General features: G+C 43.3%; 1 protein-coding gene across 1 annotated transcript; it reads right to left on the reverse strand.

The window, feature by feature from the left end:
* Window positions 1–8,186: 8,186 nt before the first annotated feature.
* Window positions 8,187–15,180, reverse strand: SELE (selectin E). Its single transcript, XM_067300431.1, has 12 exons — window positions 15,144–15,180; window positions 14,335–14,721; window positions 13,581–13,688; window positions 13,267–13,452; window positions 12,453–12,638; window positions 12,159–12,344; window positions 11,736–11,921; window positions 11,181–11,366; window positions 10,101–10,208; window positions 9,636–9,657; window positions 9,453–9,525; window positions 8,187–9,070 (listed from the first exon to the last, which is right to left on the reverse strand). Exons 1-11 carry the CDS (start codon window positions 15,178–15,180, stop codon window positions 9,468–9,470), a joined length of 1,650 nt encoding a protein of 549 aa, XP_067156532.1. The 3' UTR covers window positions 8,187–9,070; window positions 9,453–9,467.
* Between the last annotated feature and the right edge of the window lie 6,307 nt (window positions 15,181–21,487).

The following is a 21,487-nucleotide window of genomic DNA, read 5'->3' on the forward strand; positions in this document are numbered from 1 at the left end:
TTCTGCTGACTGATCCCAGGAGAGGTTTGCTGTGTGCCTCAGTTTCCCCATGTATAAAGGTATGTCTCTAATGTAGGCGGGGGTTAGTATTTTTAAAAGAGGCGATCTGGAGGGAAGCACTGGACCTTGCTGTCACCCACCGAGAGCAGCAGCTGGTCTGCAGCGCTGTGGCTGCAGGCCAGCCCCTGCGTCCGCAGAGCCTTGGTCTCTCCTGAGCTGGGCATGACGTGCCATATAGCAGACGTGCACTGGCTCGCGTGCCTGGCTCTCCACGGAAAGGTCTCAGAGCTCTTCTCTGAGTTCGGTATCATTCTGTTTTAGACATGAGGCAGCAGAGATACAAGGCGGAGACATGAGTTGCTCGGACTTAGTCAGCAGCAGTGCTGGAAAATTAAACCTAGGCCACAGGCTCCTGTTAAGCCGCTAACACTGCCAGCTTGGGATTTCTGAAATGGCCAAAGAGCCTTAGCCATCGAATCCCGGCCCCGTAACCGAGGCCCTGTGCACCCAGTCCCTGGGGCTCTTTGGCACATCCCCACAGACACGGGGGATTGCTGCGTTGGGGCCTCTCAGGTCCCGCTCAGGGACCCCCACACCTTTCGCATGAGGTTGCTGTATGCAGCAGTGACTTCCACCTGCAGGGCCGTCACTCATGGCCAGGGACAGGGGTCTGGAGCAAGCAACTTCTCAGGCCCCATCAAATCCTGTTTCCTGTGATCCTCTGACAAGATCTTTCCCCAGGTGCAAATGTGTGTTCAGTATTGGGAAAAAACTGCTCTTCAGAGATGGCTTTCTCATTGCAAAGTCCGGGGGAGCTGTTCTCAAAACTCTTTCCAAAGCAGCTGGTTCGTCTGTGCCCAGGGCATTTCTCTGAGGCAGAATCGCTTCCTGCAACTACATTTTAACATTGACATGAAAGCATGATATTATTTGTCTCATGAAAGCAGAGATTATCTGTCCACTCTTTGCAACCCTCTCCATTTCCACAGCTGGTGCTAGAACATGAATAAAGTGCTTTAAAAGCCCCCAGAGTCCCTGTCCCCAATTTCTGTCACCAAAAGGCTAACCTGCAAGAGTGCATAGTCCTGCTCCTGCTTAGAAGACAGGGACAGACGTGATGAAGGGTTATTTGCTATTTAATGGACTGGGAACCAAAACCCCTCCTCTGTGCATGTGCGAGCAAAAAGGAAGTAAAAGCGACGAAAACACGTTGTCCAGCCTGTTTTGCATGTGTGCGCAGGCACGTGTGTGTGCGTTATCAGCTTTGTCTGGCAACAGCTGAAACAGTTTTGTCACCACCTAAAGGAAGCACTTCTGAATTTAACGCAGCCAAGCTGCAGTAATGCTGCTTGCAGGCTGGAGAAAAGAGCGCTCTGTGTCCGACTTGTCCTTAGCGCTTATGTGACTTCGATGAGCCAGACACTTGTTTGCACGTAATTCCAGTTACTCTACAAAGAACTATTCTTGAAAAGCTACTGTCTTTGAGCCCTTAAAAGAAGAGCAGAGACAGATGGATTTTGGTGGGTATTTTTTTAAGTTTGGAAGTTACTTTTTATGTCCAGGATATGTCTAAAATCTGGATTTTTAAATTCCATGTTAGGAAGGACATGGATTTTTCACATCCTGAGAGCTCTCCTGCTGGTGTATCAGCTGGGATTTTATAACACCAGGTAGAAACTAAACCCTCTGCTCAGGCAGGGCAAATTAAACAGGGCTCTGAATATTCCCAGTGAAAGAGCTAATGGGGGGGAAAGAAAATGAACCAGACCAATCTCTACCGACCTCAGCAGTAATATCCTGCTACCCCAGTTCAAAAGAACAGTGTGACAAATGTGTTCAGGCAAATGGCTTTAGTGCAAATAAACCACCTGCCCAAGAAAACTCTGTGTGAAGAGGATGTTAAAGCTGTGCATGCAAGATTCACTGCAGCTCTATCAATTACCCGCACAATGCAAAGTGCCACCATTCCCTTCGTGGGCACGCAGCTCCCTGTCTCTCGCCTCATCCCAGGTCCTATCTCCCCCAAACTTGCAGGTGCTCCATAAGTTTGATAACTCAGCCTGTGTCAGATGGCATTGCAAGCCGACCACGAATTAGGGGGGAAATGGCAGACAGGCAGGTCCAGACTGACTTGGAGGACATTTCCCTGGGAAACCAGGCTAAAGGGCTTGCACCACTTGCAATAACTCAAGCAGCCTTGCACCCTGGCTTCAGGCACGTTTGCTCTGCCCAGCTCTTCCTCCAGCCCATGTGTCCAGGCTGCTTGTGCCCTGGCAGATGGAGCTGCACGGCACTCACAGCCTCCAAGGTCAAATCATTCCTGTCGTGCGATGAGGCTCCCACCAGAGACACGGGAGTTTGATAGCGTCGTGTTGCTAAAGGTCAGATGAGGGGGGAACGAGTTGCTCTAGTAACCAGGGGGGTTAAAATGTCCATTCACTTCTCAGCATGCCAAACCTCCTGCACGGGCAAAGCTGGGAAGAGGAGGAATCCAGTGTTTCTGTATAGGAAACTCTTCCCATCTCTGGAAGATGTCCAATAAGGACATGCGAAGACGTGGGAGCTTTGCTTCCCAAGGTTGTGTAATCCGTGAGCCCTTGACCATGCATTGCCTGAGACTATCCAGGCGCGCTCGCCTTGATGGACATGCTGTCCCTGCCATTCAGCCCCCTCCCCTGCCCAGGGCAGCAGGCAACAGTGCAGCCGGTCAGGCACCTACACAGCCAGGCAAGCGCCTTTTTTTTTTTGTCTTTTTTGTAAATCAGAAGCTTGGATTTGCCATGGAAATAAAGGAAAAGGAGCAGTATTTTCCAAGGGTCTTCCTTGCTGGGGGGGATTCCACCCTTAGCCAGGCTTGCATGCTCAAATAGCACGTTTCAGATATGCATGAAGACCTGTTTGGGGCCACTCTGTTTACTCTTTGCATGTGCCTATGGCCATAGGTTTCCCTAGGATACTGGTTCTCCTACTTGATATTTTTTCAGGGTGGTCATGACCTTCACAGTTGGCATCCCAAAAGCTTTTTAAGGCCAAAAGCCAAGGAGAACCGCATAGGTGGCAGGCAAGGAGGGTCCCCAAGGCTCCACCACTGGAGGGGATGGGCTGTGAGATCCCAGGAAGAACCAGCAGTGCTGGTTCCATGCGTAAAACTATGCTTTTACCTGTGCTAGAAGATACACAACTACTAGAAAGGCACAGTGATGAGAAAACTGAATCACAGCAAATATCCAGTGCTGGAGAGGAAGAAGGTCTGTCCTGTGGGGACGTGATTCATGACAGTCAGACTCTGAGGGAAGCATCTTTCCTATCCTCAGCATAACAAACCTCTTGAGACAATTATTTGGCCATTGCTTAACCGATCAGCTGGGGTTTGGACATAGTGCTGGGTGGTCAAAATGCAGCCTTGGTATTTCAGCTGCTCGGTTAGCAGAGGGGATGGTCAGCTGTCAGTAAGCTCAGCAATCCCTGCTCCTCGGGGTAGTGCAAGACTGAATGGGCAGGGACTTTACCTTCATCCAGGACCCACACTCTGCCTGGGAAGTGTTACATTGCCCTCCTCTAGCAGTTAAGCATCCCTCACTGCTTGCCTCCACGACCAGAGACTTCCTTCAAGCTCAGGATCTTGCAAGTAGCCTCTTGTGAAGCAGAGCTGGAGCTGTTCTCCGCTCCCGGAAAGGAGGTAGAGCAGCAGAGAGTGCAGGCTGTTTGTCTCCCTGCTCCGGTCCTGCATGACTCCAAGATGATTCTCCCGTCACCATCAAGTTCTTCAACTAAATCTGCCTTCAGTTGCAAGAGGTTACTGAAGCAGGTGAGTTTTCTTCCACAAGTGTTTCTTAGAGAGTAGAATTTCTGCTACAACTGATTGCTTGCAGGGCCTGTCTGGGTCAAAACCAGCTAGCTCCAAAGTGGCAAAGATCTTCTCCTTCTCCATTATCTAACATTGAGTCAGCAGATCCTAACTCATTTGCAGAGCTCTCCCCTACTGCCTTCAGGGGCCATCCAGATCAGACTCCAGTGTGGGAACAGCCCTGTGGCACAGACAGCCTGTCCTGCTCTCCGCTCTGATGGCCCCAGGATCCCCCACATCAGCTGAGGCATGAGAAGGAAAGGGAATACAACCAGGACTGGGGGGCAGTCCTAGGAAGCTTTTGGGATAAGACTTTCTAGTAATATCCCCACTGTCTTCCTGATAAAACCATTTTCCCCATGGAGCATCTTGGTTATTCATGTAAACCCAGAATTTCACCGTGTCTGGTTTTCACATTGTCTGACTTGTTTGCACTGACGTGAGATAAGGTGAAGCGGGGGTGTCACTGGTTCATGCAGTGTGGGCTGTGCTGTATTTCCCTTTCAGTTTAGGCCAAACTGGGCTTGATTTCCCAAGATGACAAAGAGAAAACACCCTGCCCAGTTGCAGCCCCTCCTTTCCCAGAAATAGCTCAGTGGAATAAGCCCTGAACAAAGTGTTTCCTGTCTTCCCTTTAACCCTTTTCCTTCCACCCAAGTGCTCCACAATCCAGGCCTGCTCCAGCAGGCATAGATTTAGTCTGGTCCCCTCCTCCTGCCCACTCAGAGGCTGTCAAAAGCCCAAAATGACAGCACTGGAGTGCCAGAAGCAAGCAAGTCACCTGCAATTTCACACCTGCCAACGCTGCTTTCATGGCAGCTGGTGAGGCGAGAAGTTGATGAAGGTCCCACTTGGCCCAGACTGAAAGTCAAAGCAACTGTTGGGCTTTTCAGGGAACGTCCTTCCCTGAAGTTGGAAGGCAGGTAAAAAATCTGCTGGCAGCTGCCCGGGGGCATCTGTTGCCTTATTGAGCAGGTATTTGTGCTTTTTGCACACAGTCCTGTTCCTGGAACTAGCTTTTCTGAGCTGGAAAAAGCATTGGCCACCATCAGCTGTGGAAGCACTTTCTGGACTGTGGATTTCTTTCTCTCCACTGGAGCCACAGGTGAACAAGTCTGCCTTTCTCCCAGGTGAGATTTAATAGCGCCAGGTACTCAGTCTCTAGCAGGTAACTATCTAGCAAGTTTTGACTGTACAGGCCAAATCTAACCTGCAATTCTGCTTGTTCCACCCTAAGGACGTGCGTGAGAGAGGCCATACACTAGGCTTGGGACCCCTCTAGTAGCTCAATGCGATTGTGCAAATGCTGTGAAGTGCTGGGCCATAATGCCTGCTGCTCTACCCTCTACCAAGCTTCTGCTGCCCACTACCAACAGAAGGACTGCCTGCCTGTCTGTGGGCAATCCCACACTTTGCTTCTTGCTTGACATGAGTTATGACTCCCAGGGCACGGCTCCCAGGGCACATTGCAGTCATCTCTGTCCCCAGCCAAGGAAACTTGCTCCTCCAGGCCCATGGGCTGAAGACTCCTGCTCGTGTTAGCAGCATGCTCAAGCCAAGAAGAGGGAGCCAGCCCCCTGCAAGAATCAGGGGAATCCAAACCTGAGTGAGACTCAGGGCAGAAACCAGACTCAGAGAGGGCTTGAGTGTGTAAGTATTGCACAGACATTGCATGTTGCAATCTGGCCTCCTGGCCCTAATATCCTCTGACAGCTCCCAGAGCAGGATCTGAGCAAGTTAGTGATTTGATCACAACTCCAACTCCTGTGGGAGCTCCTGCTTCAAAGTCCTGCTGCCAAGTCCTTAGCAAAGCACGCAAATCACTGCAAGGAGTTGCAGTCTCCAAAGCCTGTAGCAGTGACCTACCTTTGTGAGTTTAGAACTGCTGGCCAAATGCTGGATCCAGTCTAACTCTTGGAAATCAGAGCTCTGGAAGGCAACTCCAGCCAGGCCCTGGTAAAAGACCACTTGTCTGATAGCTAATTGCTTTTGAAAATAGAAGGCACAAACTAAGCTGATATCACCAAGGGCATGTTAGATATGGAGGCACCTACCCCAAATCAAATGCTACCAGTCTGTCTTGGAGGATTTGTGAAGTTTGTTTCTAACTCCCCTTCTGTCAGACTGCAGGTGTAAAACGCTAAAGCCACCTGGTAGCTCAGCTCATGGGGAATACACTAAATTGCACCACAAAAACCATCCTCTTGCCAAACAGCAAACACGCAGAGCTGCAAAAGGACATCCGTGCCTCCCAGTTAATGTCACCTTCATAGCTTCCATAGGTCACGGCACAAGCAGATATCTGCTCTGAACCAAGATGCCAGCCAAAACACAGATTCTGTTCTGGACAATGCCAATGGCCCAGTTAGAGCTGGGGAATTTAAGGGAAATGGAGCAACAGGAAATGAGGAAAGTTCCCCCAGCAAAGACTCTGTGGTCCTTTCGTGGCCATGGCTGCATGGCACCACATTGCAGTGAAACAATGGAGTTACTAAACGACTGCCTGGCAACATGCATCCCCTTGGTCATTATCTGAAGGCCATCGTTTCCAAAGAGGGTCCTAGATGCATAACAAACAATAAAAGAGCTGTGTTCATGGTCACTAAGACAGACACATCCATTCCAAGAAAAAAAAAAAAAAGAGAGACTTCCCAAAGATACTAAAGGCCTGGACCTGCCATGTCATCATGACTGGCAATTTGTCCTGAAGCAGGAAACAAACAGTGCCCAGGACAGGGCTAAGAATCAGAATGCCTGGACAAGCATGGGTAGGGCCAACTGGTGGTAATTATAAGGACAGCTGTAGCCTGCAAGTCACTGGAGGGAAGGGGACCCCCTTCAGGGAGTCTTTATCTGGCCTGGGTGATATTTGCCATGAAAATGGGAGAAATGAAAGACCAATCCTGTCCAAATGTGGTCTCGGTCCTGCTGCCACTAGAAGTCATATGAGATGTGGAGAAAGAGGGGAACAATTTTAAAGTTTCTTTTCTGGTGACAAAATCCCCGTAAGACCCCAGGAAAAGGAGCAAAGAAAAGCTGCCAGAAGCACAAGCTCTGCTCCCCTCTGTGGGAAAGGAGGAGCTGGGCTGCCTCAACTACACCAGTGTGGGAGCCATACAGGCCAGAGGGGCTCTCTCCAGAGGATGCTGGGGGCTGCACACAGAGGACAATAACAAGGACAGGCTGGGGGACACATGCGGTTTAGCTCTCAGAACAGCTCCTGCAGGGATTCAGAGCAGGGTGTTTCAGGCTAATCTCCTACCTCCCCTCAGGGAACCTGAAGGATTATTGCTCTACATCTGCTCACATGGTTGGGCCCCACCTTGTCAAGGCAGGGGACATGCTGGCAGCTGTCCTCAGTTTGTTAATCTGTTTGGGATAAACAGTAATGGGCCCTGTCTGTTGCAGTGCAGCATCTCCTAAGACACACCCTTGCTCACAGGCCTGGTGGCTTCTCTTGGGCATTGCCTCACGAAGCCTCATGTTTTTACCAAGTGCTGGCTCCTGCCCATGGCTATGGAGGCCACAGCACAGCTTCCTTGGCTACATCTGGGGCTGAGGAAGGCAGCCACAGCAGTGCCTAGCCATTACCAATATCTGAACATTGCTGGTCCAGCACAGTCTCCTTGGTTACAGTTCAAGCCAAGGTGGAAGCAGAGGTCCCAGGATAGGAGTTGCCACCCACCTCCAGAGCCATGCTCCTGCTTGCTGGTACAGGCTCTCTCAGCCCTCCTCTAACTTCCCAGCAGGCAGGGCTGCAAAAGACCTGAGGGTTTGGGCTTGCTAGCTCTTCACCCAAGTCACCAACTTTCTGCTCTCCTGTTCCTCCTGAGCATGTCTGAGCTCACTGCTAGCCAAGGCACCTGCTTTACAGGACAGTTCAGCCTTCCTCCTTCCTTTCAGGACTGGAGATACCAGTTTGGGATCCAGCTCTGGCTGTGCTGGCTCCCATGCAGTCAGTGCCATCTGCTGGCTAACCTTTCCTTGACTGCTATGAGAAAACGGAAAGCTACATAAGGAAGCAAGCCCCCACAGCCTTGCTATTTTGCCAGTCGTCTTCCTCACCACATTTTGCTACTGAAGCTGTATCCACAAAGCTGACAAATCACCAAAATGATGAAAGTTTCCAAAAAGAGTGTATTACATTTAAAACACTTTATCAAATACTATTACAAATATGACAATACACATCAGATTAAGTCAAACATCTGTTTAATTTATGATTATAATTTAAATATAACTTAAGACATTTCTCACTTAAAGTCCTTTCCTAAGACCTTAATGATTAAGTTCTTTATACTTCATTGCATACTTGCAATATACAAAAAAAAACAGGGCTTCCATTTTATTTGCAAATAATATACTGGCAGGAAATCCTTAAAAAAAACCCTTTGATTTATTTTAAAGTTACCCAGGTCCAGCTCAACAGCCACAGACCTACTCAGGGACAGATATTTTACAATACTTCTACAGTTAAACAGTACAAAAATACCCACAGTAATCAAAATGCACAAGAAATTAAATATTTATATAAACACTTATATTACAGTGCATAATCCCATTGGGATGAGAACATTTCAGATCTACTTGCTGCATTCAGAAACCAGAGTACCTAGAATAAACACTAACACTTAGTGCTGCTACAACAAGAGTTTAAAGTCCAAAATCTTTCTAGGACATGCAGCAGAAATCCAAACAACTGCCCATATTGTCACAGGCATATTTATTGATATCCTGTTAAAATAAACAGACTTCAACAATAAGCCAGATCAAAGGCTTCAAAGTAATTCAATATTTTTTCATCCTAATTATTTTGTTTCTGCAAATATAACCCACATGTCTCCAGAGGAGACCTCTCCAGCAGTGTAGTAAGTGAAGGGAAATAATGCATGTCTTCACCTCACCTAGGTACCTTCAAGTAGTCCAGAGGAGAAACCAGCCTCCTCTTTACAAAGCAGCTTACTGTTTGCTCACCATTTGGAGAAGAGATGGCAAACTCCCAGTTATAAACAAATGCGTGACTGAAGGTGGACTGCATTTTGCCAGAGGGCCAGAGTTTTGCCCTCTGCTTGTTTGTCTTCAATGAAAATATCAGACAGCTTGAGTTCAAAACTCAAGTCCTAGTCAAAGCCTTAGTAATAAACAAGGTGAATCATCTTGTCAGCAAGAGGTAAAAGCATCCGGACAGCTGCTGATCTTCATGCAGTTTCATTTCCTATAAATCTGAGACATAAGTAAAGATGGCTTCAATTCCTGCAGAGAGAACAAAACTCCTCTAAATTGGAGAACTGGCACAGATTTGTATTTGCTCTCATTTCAGAGCAGTTTTGTATGTGGCAGGTAGTAAAAATGTACAAAAGTATTTCTAATATCATATGTGGATAGACAGAAGCTTAGCACAATCATTCTTTGACAAGCTGAACAATCATTTCTGAATCAATAAATCTATCAGTCTCTTTAGGAACTTTCATGCTATGCTGAGATAGATATTAAGTACCCCAAAGCACATATTCCCATTTCTGCAACTCTATAGAAATTAAAGCTCTGATTGCTTCTGTGATTAACAGGAAGAGAAATTGTGAGTGCAGCTATCTTATGAGCTTACCTGAAACATTTGGATTTAGACATTCTGGCCAACACTCTGGAAACTACCTTCAGTGGTGAGGCTCTGACAGCTACTATAAAACAGAAATGAAAGGTACTTTAGTGACAGCTGTTCTATATCAAATGCATTTTAGCAAAGAATTACTGCAATGTTTCTCATGCTGCTTTTTGAGACACAGCTTACCTGGAAGGAGTATATTTCTTTCCTGCAAGAAGAATAAGAAAAAGCATTAGCATTTCAAGATGAAAGTCCCTTCATGCAAATTTTCTTCTGCTAAAAACCTCTCATTTCTGAATATTTGACAAAAAGCCATTGATCTAGCAACCAATCTAACAGCCAGTTGTTACTGTGTTGTCATTAGCCCCATCTCAACTTCCCATTCACATTTCCTGGCAGTAATTGCTGATGAATTGTACTGTTGCTTTTTCCTCCCATAATTCTTATTTTCTTAAGTGATTTTTTTTTAATCTTATTGATTTAATTGTCATCCAAAAGCAGCATATATACAGGCTTCTTGAAAAAAAAAAGTTGGAATTGGCTTAATATAGGAATTTTCACTTCTTCAGAAAAGTCAATGGTTCTACTCCACTCCCCAGTGAAAAATTCAGGCAGGTAAATAAAATCAGTTGATCCCATCCAACTGCTCACCTTTTCTTCGAAAACGTCTTGCAAGCCAAAGGAGGAAAGATGCTGTGGACAACAGAGAGGCACTTGTGGCTGCAATGCCCACAGAGAGATAGCTGACTTGTTCAGAAGCTAAAAAAATGAAAAATGTTTCAGTGAGATTAAGAGACATGTGAGGTCTTTGAAGTCCTTTCTACTTCTTCCTTTTCCAAGTGTTCTTCCTAAAGAATCAGAATTGCTGCTTGTCACCTGAGTTCTCTTGCTGAGACAGGACAAATCCTGTACACAAGGTGAAAAGCTGCATACTAAAAATTATTCACCTTTGCCAAAGCAATAGCAAGGTAACAAGCTAGCTATGAGGTTCTGCCTAACCTCCAGCCTCAGATGACAATTTGTGCTCATCTTATATTTTGTTTTGGTTCATACTATATTTTGATTTCTTCTGGAGTGTCTTCCTCTTCAAAGAGTCCCATTGAAATCAATGAAGTTATTCAAGGGTCTAAACTCTGTCCAAGTAAATAAAGCAGGGTTGAGCTCTTAGGACTTCAAGCAAAGGCACTCCAGGTGGGCCCAAGTATGTTCCCACTGAAGTCAGTGGCAGAGCTCTTACTGCCTTGGATGGGAAGGCAAGGCTGAGACTTCTGCCCTATAAAATTAAAACTTTTGTTAGAAGAGCACTGTGAGGCCTTTGGCTGAGAAATTCGGGGGGGGGGGGGAGCAGGGGGAGGGGAAAGAACTATCAGACCAAATCAACAGACTCTGAATATAGATTTTAAACCATGAGGTTATGCTTCTCTAGAAAGACTTCTTTGTTAATGTGGCAAATGCTCAGCACTAGAAATATTTTAACTAAAAATCAAACCAACCAGCTTGGGGGCTTGTTCTTGATATGAAATCAAGATTTTTCAACAAGGCCTTTTAGGAATTGGGTTTTGTTTTCCCTATTTTCAAGCAGCATATTGAGAGATTTTGCTGGGCTTCTTTCTTTGTGGACTGCACTATAATTTCAAACTCACTGGTTGGCATATCTGATCCACCCTTCCATACCTCCTCATTTGATTAGAAACCCAGTGCCACCTCCGTGGCTAGTCCCAGGTAAGATACCTTCACATGTGGGCAGACTGGCACTCCAGTTTCCTGAATGACTGCACTCAAGAACATGAGAGCCATTCAGCTTCCATCCTTCTATGCAGCTAAAGTGGCAGGCTGTGCTGTACGTGAAGTTCCCAGCACCATGTAAGCAGTCCACAAAGCCTTTCTCAGGAGAGCTCAGTGGTGCACACTGTACAACTAAAATACAGAAAGAAGTATTAATGGTTAATAAAGCATTAAGGACTTTCCCATCTTCAGCCCTGTTCTTTGCATTAGTAAATGTACACAGTATTTTTAAGGATTAATTTACATTATCTTGCCAGAACAAATGTTCTTTCGATGCTCTTTCCCTAAAGTGTCTTAGAGTTCAAATATCTGGGAGAAAATTAACAGGATCATTTTATAGGTATTATTAGTAGCTGTAAATCAACTATTAACTAATAAAGTTAACTGCCATTAGCTAATTGGATTTCTAGAGCAGTCAGCACAGATGCCTCAGGAATCCAGCATTCCAGTACTGACAGCTCCATCTCCACCACCCAGACAAACAGGCATAAAGAAAGGTACCTGCACAAGCTGGCTGCTGCCTGTCCCAGGCCCCAGAAGACCCACACTGCAGCATGGCTGGTCCTGTCAGGGTAAACCCTTCCTCACAGGTGAACTCGCAGGTGGCACCCCAGCTGAGCTCCACAGAGGAATGGGAGCAATTCACAAAACCATGAGCAGGCATTTCCAAGGCAGGACAGGTCACAGCTGAAAGCACAAGAGACAGCACAGAGTTAGCTTGGAGAAGAGTTTTTCTTGGCCTGCTCCAAGCTAGACAAGATGATGTGCCCTGCCTGGAGCTGACCTCTGTGGGCTATGATATCACTTTGCAAACCCAGTCAGTCCTGGATACTGGCAGAGCTGACCCAGGAGCCTCAGGGAGCAGGGATTTCAGTGTGTTGCACAGTTAAAAAAACCAGTAAGTTCCAACCCAGCAAGTCTTACCTTTGCATTTTGGGAATGGCTCTGACCACTGCCCCTGTGCCATGCATTGGACACTGGATGGGCCCTGCAGAACATAGCCCTCACTGCAGTGGAAATCACAACGTGAGCGGTAGGTGAGATCTGCAGGAGCATCCTCACAGCTCACAAAGCCTTCTTCTGGCCAGGTTACAGCCTCACATCTCACAGCTGCAACAGATCACAACAGCAGTCAGCACAGATGCCTCAGGAATCCAGCATTCCAGTACTGACAGCTCCATCTCCACCACCCAGACAAACAGGCATAAAGAAAGGTACCTGCACAAGCTGGCTGCTGCCTGTCCCAGGCCCCAGAAGACCCACACTGCAGCATGGCTGGTCCTGTCAGGGTAAACCCTTCCTCACAGGTGAACTCGCAGGTGGCACCCCAGCTGAGCTCCACAGAGGAATGGGAGCAATTCACAAAACCATGAGCAGGCATTTCCAAAGCAGGACAGGTCACAGCTGAAAGCACAAGAGAATTGAGTTTAGCTTGGGAGAAACTGGAAAAGTTCTCCTGAAACCTAGCAGCATATCCAATGCATCAAAACAGAGTTGAAGAGACCTACGATCCTGCCATTTCAGAAGGTGCACAAGAGCTGGAGGATCTCAAAGTGGAAGACCGTTAAATGGATTGGCTGTAAATTCATCTGCAGTTCACAGTAGCTGGTTACAATTGAAAATTTTCAGTGTGACTGCTGCTTGTTGATACATGTTTGATGCTGTTTGCTCCAAATGGTAGCTTATTTTAAGCTGAACACTTCAAGAACTAATCACTACAATCAGGATTAACTAGCCTGTTGTGAACAGTGTCGGCTGTATCACCTCCATTCCCTGTTCTCTACTAAGGGGGCAGAAAAGGTTTTCTCTAGGACAAAGTCTAAGGTAGGGCTGTAGCATTGGTCCTGCTCATTGCACCTCTTCAGGGACAAAGGAGGGCCTTTGCACTGCAATAAAATAACACCTTCACCACAGAATTAATTACAAAGGAATGGGCCAGAATCTCAGTTTGTATCTATTGGTAGATTAACTTTGAAGTATACAGACCTATGTACAATCTGGAAAGTTCATTACCGCTGCTTGAGAAGCTCACCTTTGCACTCTGCAAGGGAGGCAGACCAGACCCCAGAAGAGGTACAGTGGACTGATTCCACTCCAGTCAGCTCATAGCCTTTTTCACACTGAACTGTGCAGGATGAGCTGTAGCTGAAGTTCTTCAGTGGATGGCTGCACTTCAGGCTCCCATGATCAGGTTCCTTTAGGATGTCACAAGTCTCAACTTCAAAGAAACACAAGGAAATACAGAGTCAGAGTCACTGGCTGAGCAGGTAAATTGACAAGCCAGACAAACTGAACACTAGTTAACATGACCATCTCTGGTTGGAAAGACAGATAGAGTAATCTTACCAAACTCACATTCAGGCCCATAGAATCCAGGGTTACAGTGGCAGGTGTGACTGTTAATAGTTTCTATGCAGTCCCCACGGCCACTGCAGAGAGATGGGTTGCAGGAAGCTGAAAAAAAATTGGCAAGTTATAAATGAATCAGCAATGGTCACTCCATGACCATTTGTGCTCAGGTAGATATCAGCAGTATTTAAAATGCAAAAGGAACAATAGACTATGGTGTAGGTAGAAATCCTACACAGGGACATTCTTCACCAACTCACTACAGCTTTGATTCGGCAGATACTTGACCGTGATTTTTTTTGACCTAGCTGTAGCCACCTCCACATAGAGTGTCTAAGCCAATTCAGTGGTCTATCATCAGCCAAGAGACAGATGCCTCCAAAAGGGCAATTCTTACCCAGCTGAGAAACCCACTGCAGGCTAGCTGAGACACCTGCAGTGTCTCAGCTATCTCAGGGTGGGATGAAAATCACTTTCTGAAAGAGCCTGTTTCTCTCCACCAATTACAGAGAGGGTCTGGTGACTTGCTTAGGAAAGATGCATAATATTCTGAGGGCTAAGAGGTGGGTGAGATCAATACAGCTCTTAGAGCTCAGCCAGCTTCAGCCCTGCGAGTAGTCCACCAAGGGACTGTGTTTAAGAGTAAGTGTACAAGTGTTTGCAGGGTCAGGTAGTTATTTAAGACTACATTAAATGACGCCCTGCTATGTCATCTCCACAGGGGCTCACTGGGATGGACTTCATATCATACCTGTATAGCACAAGGCGACCTTCTGTTTCTCACACTGTGCATCATTCCATTTGCCGTCATCCTTCCCTCTTTTGATGTAGATTTCAACACAGTCCTCGTTGTTCCCTTTGCCATTTGGCTCACCTGAAGCCCAGTTTTCTGCCTCTTCTGTCAGTTCTTTGTTAGTTCCAACCCAGGTCCATGTCTCATTAATTTTTCTGATTCCAATCCAGTAGTAACCCGGATTGAAGGGTAAGAAGTTATTGAGATAGCTGATTTCCTCCTTATTCTGAACGGCAACCATGTTAGTATACTTGTCTTTGCACCACAGCTCTGCTTCATCGTAGGTCATGTTTGTGTCTGAATAATGGTAGGTCCAACAATTCACCTCCTCCAATATCGTGAGTCCTGGAATGAGAAGATACCAAGAAGTTGGTACCTCTTTTTCTCCTCTAGAAGAATATCTGAAGACCTAAAAATATTCCATACTTATCAATATCTGAACCTGCATAGGCAGTAGTTGCAATTACTTTATATACAATTAATTGGCAAGTTTCAAAACAGGGATGTCAGCATCAAGTATGGGGACTTCAGCTTGTAAAACTATGCCTGATTACAAAGTTCTGCAGGCTCTGGAGCAAACCATGTGAGCCACTAATGTCTGACAGGTGAGCAGGGAAACATGCTGTTGCAACTAGAGTTTGCTATATGAATTTAGCCTCATGCTAATTAGCTCATGTTCAAAAATTCTGTTTAATTTGGAGCTCAGACAAAATAGCTACACTAACAATATCACCCAACTAGCTTTCTACAGGGACATACACACTTACCATAAGCAAGAAGAGATAGGAACCACAAGCAAATCATGTTTCTGAGAATTTTCTCTTCTATCTTTTGTGCAGACAGCTATGAAAGACCAGAAAAAGGAATAAATTTGTATAGAACATATATTGCTTTTTTGCAATTCAATATAAAATACTGCCTACATTATCTGTTCTATATACTTTTTAACAAATCACTGAGGAATTAAATAAGATTTTCATTTGGGGAAATACAACATTTAAAACAGTTCTTAATGTCAAGACAGCTTTTAAGGAACACCAGCACAGAATTCTCTGTCCAGTTTTTCCTTAGCTAAGCAATGAAATGGAATAAAACACTCCATTTATACTCACAGATTGTCGTTGAGATGGCCAGGCGCTATAGAAGTCTTCTAATATTTTTCAGTGACTGCTTTCCTTTGCTAAGTCACTGAATATGGCCTTGAAGATGAAGTTCAGCTCAAAGCGTCTGGACTGTGTGTTCCTTTTGCCTTTACTGCAGCCTTTTATTCTCAGTGCAGCCTGCCCTCCATGAGATGGGAAATTCCATGTGGAAAAAAAATTTTCTGGGAATATCCCTGGTTCTGACCCTCACACATATTAAGCCTGACACTTCCCCTTCCCATATCAGCCCTCCCACAAAGATACACTGTGCTGACAAACTGCCAAGTGCTGGATTATACAGCTTTATGACAGAAACACACAATTCCAGGATATCAGCATAAATGTTAGCTTAAGAGTTTCCTGTGAGTCGATTCCAACTTTTCTCCTAGCATAGATGGATATGCTTTTCTTGATCAGAGGGAGCTCTCTGTGATTTTCAGCCACAATTTTTCTTTGTAATAGTGAACCTATGCAACTTCTTGCAGAGTAAAAAAGGAAATGCTCTTTACTGGTTTCTGTAGATATTCAGATGCCATATCAATGACATAAGAATCAAGAAATGGACATGACAGCTTCTTAAAACTATCACCATCTATCACTACCAAAATTGTAGTGGATTTTAAAGCAAATGTCTGAACTATGTAAGGCAAACTAGGGTATTAAGGTATATAATTCCCCTTACTTGACAATGGAGTTGAATATGTATATGCCCCAAGAGGCTACAGAAACTTTGAATGTTCATTAAAGCTCTGAAATACAAAAATATATATACTTCATCCAATTATTCTGTCACTTTTGGTACATTGTTCATAGGGCCAGATGGGAGAAGAACACTATTTTATTGGAAAACAGTTAGCTTTACTAACCAAAAGCTTTCCAAGGAGTATACCTACTACAGCAGATCTTTTCCTCAAAACTATGACGAGGCACAACACATTTTCTTTGAATTCAGCATAACAAATATCCCAAGAATGGAAATATATCAACTTTTTTCCTATGTGAGTTTTTATGTTAAGATGTGCCCATCAATACCACTGACAGCTTGATAGCTAAAGCTATCAGCACTCCACTTGAGCCGATAATAAAATATTTCAGCAGAACAAGCAGATCAAGTAACAAAATGAAGTGGTTTTAAGGACTTACTTTTGCCTTAGTAGAAAAAGTAAAACATCTGTGAAGTAGCCACAGCTTGATAAACTCTGCCCATCCGAGGAATCCAAAGGAAAGAGGACCTAGCAAGGAGTATATTCTGAAGTGGCCTCAGTTACTATCAAAATATGAGAGTTTCCTATAAATTTCAACTTGATGCCTTAGAAAGTATGTCAAAGACAGTTACTGAATATAATGAGAAACAGAACAAACACATACTGAATATTTGCAGGGAGAGGAACACTTTATAGCAGGTGTGAACTAATATGGCTAGAATCACAGATAAACCATCAAGAAATTCTGGAAAGTTGCAGTTAATTTTTGACTGTCCTGTAGATGCATTCTGTGACTGCAGGCCTGGTCCAGCCTCATTTGTAACAACCAGACTCTTTCCATAGACTTGGAATTCACAGAAAATCAGGACTGCTATTTCTTTAGCCTCAGTTGTTCAACTGTAAATTGAGAATTAAAACATTTCCTGTCTGACAGTTTTGTTCTGTCAGTGATCTTCAGGTTGCAAGCCCCTGGAACGGGGACCGGTATTTTAATGCGTCTGTGTAGTACATCATGCAGTGGGTCCTAATTTCATGAGGGTTCTGTAGGTGGTATTCTAATACAAACTAATGATAACAAGTTTCCATAGGACAGTCTTTTTTTTCCTTAGATACTGTTCAGCTGTTGTAATCATACACACAGAGAAATAATAGACCACTTCAGAACAAGCTTATATCCTGTCTGGTGTCAGAAGGGGAAAAATGTTTCACCTTTTCTTGGAGACTTTTTCAAATTGCTTTATGAGCTTCCTACTGGTAAGTGCTCATTCTCTTCATAGCAGAAGCTCCAAAGCTCAGCGGAGAAAACTTTACCAGAATCACTTCACCAGGGGAATCTCCACAGGAAGGAAGAGAAGGTTTCACAGTTTTCAATGGTCTTCCTCTACAGTGGCTGTCAGACTACTTGTCTGCAGCAGGAGGAAAAAAGACTAAAAGCAATATCCCTGTAAAAACTCCAGTCTAAAAGACGACTGTCTTTTTTGCTGGCAGCATTCCCATGTTCATCACTGACATGAGGCTCTTTTTGGTTTTTCCCAGGGAAACCTGTCATCTACTGCTTCTATTTTTATCTCTTTTTAATAAAAGAGATGAAAAATAAGTGCAAAATGTTCAGAAAGACAAAAAAGCCTGAAAAACATTTTCAAAATCACCCAAATGACTGAGAGGTTAAAGTCTCATTATTAAAAGTCTCATAAGCACTTAAGAACTTAAATCCTCTTGTTGTTCTGGAAGACTGGGATTCCTATGAGCTAAAGCTAGTTTTGAATCTGAGTTACATAGGTATTTCATGGAAAACTTACCTCCAATATGGTTGTTTAGGTTGAACTCCAGATATCCAAGCTAGATATGCCAACCAGTCTGCCCCTCAGCTGGTCTTTATGTTACTGGTTTATTCTTTACATTGTTTTTTCACATTTGCACATTTTTCTTCCTTTGCCTATTGATTTGAGAGTATAATAAAGAATCCCCCTTCTTGTGCTTCAGAGTTTGGTGCAGTTGTCCACTCCCTTCTCATGCTGCCTGAACACATAGTTCCTTGAAATTAACCCACTTTCCTTCTGCCACAAGAACAGAAGACTCATTAGCCTAAATCAAGTCCAGTTTTCAGAACTGCTGATCACTTGTTCCTATAGATATTGCTCCAGAGCTTCATTTCCACAGGTGAAAGCCCAGCTTTTTCAAAGCAAAAGAGAAAATTTTAGATCATCTTTTCTCCTTTACAGATACCTCAAAACAGAAGGAACAAAATGTCACAATTAAACAACACACTAGAACTGAATTTTAATTTTTTTTCTGTCTCTATTGCCTGCCATGCCCAGCTTTCAAAGAGTATAAACTTTATCTACCACAGGGAGCATGAGCACAACGATTTTTCTGCCCTATGGGTACTTTCCAGTATATTGAAAAAAAATCCACACTTGTATTTAAAAAAAAGTAGCATTAGCATTTCTAAGAATACAAAGACCATGACCTTCACACTACAGACTGCTTTCCATAGAAGCTGGTTTATATAATGTTTAAGGATTTAACAGTGATTTCTAACAAGGATTATCTAACAGCAACTAATTTTCTAGCTGGAAAGTTTAGTTGATAGCCCATTAGGAGACAGAAGGCAAGAATAAAAGGCTATACAAACACATTAGGAGTAACTGCAACAATAAAATAGTCAGGTCTTATTTAAAGGAGAGCAATAGACGGAGGACATTGCTACTAATTGTCTTTTCTTTCTTTAGAGAAAGGTTAGCAGATACTCACTGTAATAGCGTTATGCATGGGAAAAGAGAACAGGTCAGAGTAGGGAAAGACTAAAGACAATTTAGATGAATTATATTTAATCAAATTACTACTTAAGGATCCAGCCAAGCTATCTCCAAGCCCTTAGTAATTATCCTTGAGAGAATGAGGAAAGGTGCTGGAGGGTTGAAGAGGAACAAATATTGCCCCTGTACTTCTAAAAGGAAGAGAGGAGGAAGGTAACTAAAAGCCAGGACCTCCAACTTCAGTACCTGGGAAGATACTAGAACTGTACTGGAAAAACATAAAAGAAAACATTGAAAATCGGCAGGATACTAAGGTGTCAAGAGTAGCTGACATTCATTTGCCAAGAATAAATCAGTCATATCAATCTAGTTCATTTGTACTCCAAAAGTGAGTGAGTAACAAAGAAACAATAGCGCATTGTAGTTTGCTACAATTAAGACTTTTAATACTATCCCATTAGACATTCTTACAAGCAAACAGGAGGAATAGTGCTTAGCTGAAATCACCATAAAATGAGCATGCAAGAGGCTGAAGAACTGCCCTTTGAGTAGTCATTTAAAGATCACTGCAAATCTGAGAGAATTGTACAAATGAGCCCTGCAGGGGTTTATCCTGAACTATATTAAGCTAATTAACATGTTGGATGGCAAAATATAAATTAATATGCTTATAAAATTTGCAGATAACACCAAGCTTTGAGGAATCGCAAGGGTTCCAAAGAACCAATGTAGAATTCATAATGATTCTGATAAATTAGAGACATGATCTGAAAGAAATAAGAGGAAACTCAAAAACAAGCACAATTTTTTTTGTTTTTTTTCTTTCTTTTTTTTAAGTTAAGACAGAAGTAAACTGGGAAATTGCTGGCAAGGCAGGAGCATTTTGGGGAAAAAACCTAGAAGTTGTAACAACTCACAAACTCAGTACAGGTTAATGATTTGCTGTCATTTTTAAAAACAAGTCATTTTTAGAAATTGTAATTATTTCATTCAATCTCTCATTGCCAAGTCTCAACTTGTTTATTGCCCCAAATCTTAACTACTTCAATTTAGAAAGATAGGCAGAACAGAGGGAATCAAACCAGGAGCAACACAATTGATACATTTAGAACTTTTTAGATCAGAGGCTTATTTAATCTTTTTTGGAAAAGAAAAAAGGGCCATCTCAATCTTGACAACTTGTACTCTTTATTTTCAAAGAAAGAAACTACACAAAAATTAATATTCATTTACTAATTTTATTTCTTACACATACACATTTTGTTTCCTTACCTGGAAATGCATGCTTGTCTGATGTGCAAGCATATTGTAGATAACCTAATTTTATGAACTATCAGTTTCTATGGATCATAGTTCAAGTAATACACATTCAGAAAATACGGCCATGTGGAAACACTGAAGGCATTTAGTTGTTTTTTGTTGTTTGTTTTGGTTCTCCTCCCCTGAAAAAGGAATAGATAGAAGGGAAAAATCTAGATAGTCTTCCAAAAGCTAAAAGGTATTTTAGATGTTATAAACTTATAAGATGTACTTAGGAAAAACACAATGAACTTTTCTCCATGTCTGCTTGGTATATAACAAGAAATAGTTGGATTAATTTGCAGTGATAGTTTTAAAGGAAAGTTTTCAAAATATGAAGGTAGTGAAGTGCTAGAGCAGGAGTTTTGTAGGGTCTAGCTTTCCATTAGAGATTTTTTTAGACTTGGTTTGAAAAAAAAAATATGTCAAGATTTTATCAGTAGCTTATGAAAAGGGGAGACAGTGGGAAAAGATTTTAAATGAGGTAAAAGTCTGTTGAACTTGCTAGAATCACAAAAATGAGATAAATGCAAGACATGGTAGGTTCTTGGGTAGCCTCAATACATACATGTAAAGAGATATAGATTTGTATAGCCATATAGAAAGATAGAAAGGGAGATCCCCATTTTCCATGTCTTCATTAAAGACTAGTTTTTTTAATCTACATTATAAGATTATACCTGCATCTATATATTTCTAAGTCCCAGTCTTCCTTTTTACATTTTAATGATACCTTCATGTCAACAGACAAAACCAGAGACTTTACCTCCGAGTAATCCAGTTCCATCGCTCTAATAGTAGGTATATTTGTCACTAAAAAATGAAAACATTTCAGAAGTACTTATATCAAAGTAGGTTATACAACAGAAATTTATCACATGGCAAAGAGCTGTAAAACTACCAGAAATCTTGAAGTCATGGGGGGGAACCAACCAGCTTCACCCACAGTAACACTCAGTAGAAGAGGAAAGCAGAAGAGGAAGAATAAGTGCTGTAGCGAGCCTTGAGGGGAAAGGGAGTTTGGTGCCAGTAGTAAATGAAGATGTTTCCTGTTTGGACAAGAATTTGAAACACTAATTCTTTAAAAATTCAGAGACAAAAAGTCTAATGCACAAGTTTTCCCTAAGGTCTAGATAGGAAGAAAAGATAATTTTCAAGGAAACACTCATCCCTCAGCATCTTTGTGTGTCTCATTAAGTGTGAATAA

The sequence above is a fragment of the Apteryx mantelli genome, chromosome 8, assembly GCF_036417845.1.
Source record: "Apteryx mantelli isolate bAptMan1 chromosome 8, bAptMan1.hap1, whole genome shotgun sequence".
In the NCBI taxonomy this organism is placed as follows: Eukaryota; Metazoa; Chordata; class Aves; order Apterygiformes; family Apterygidae; genus Apteryx; species Apteryx mantelli.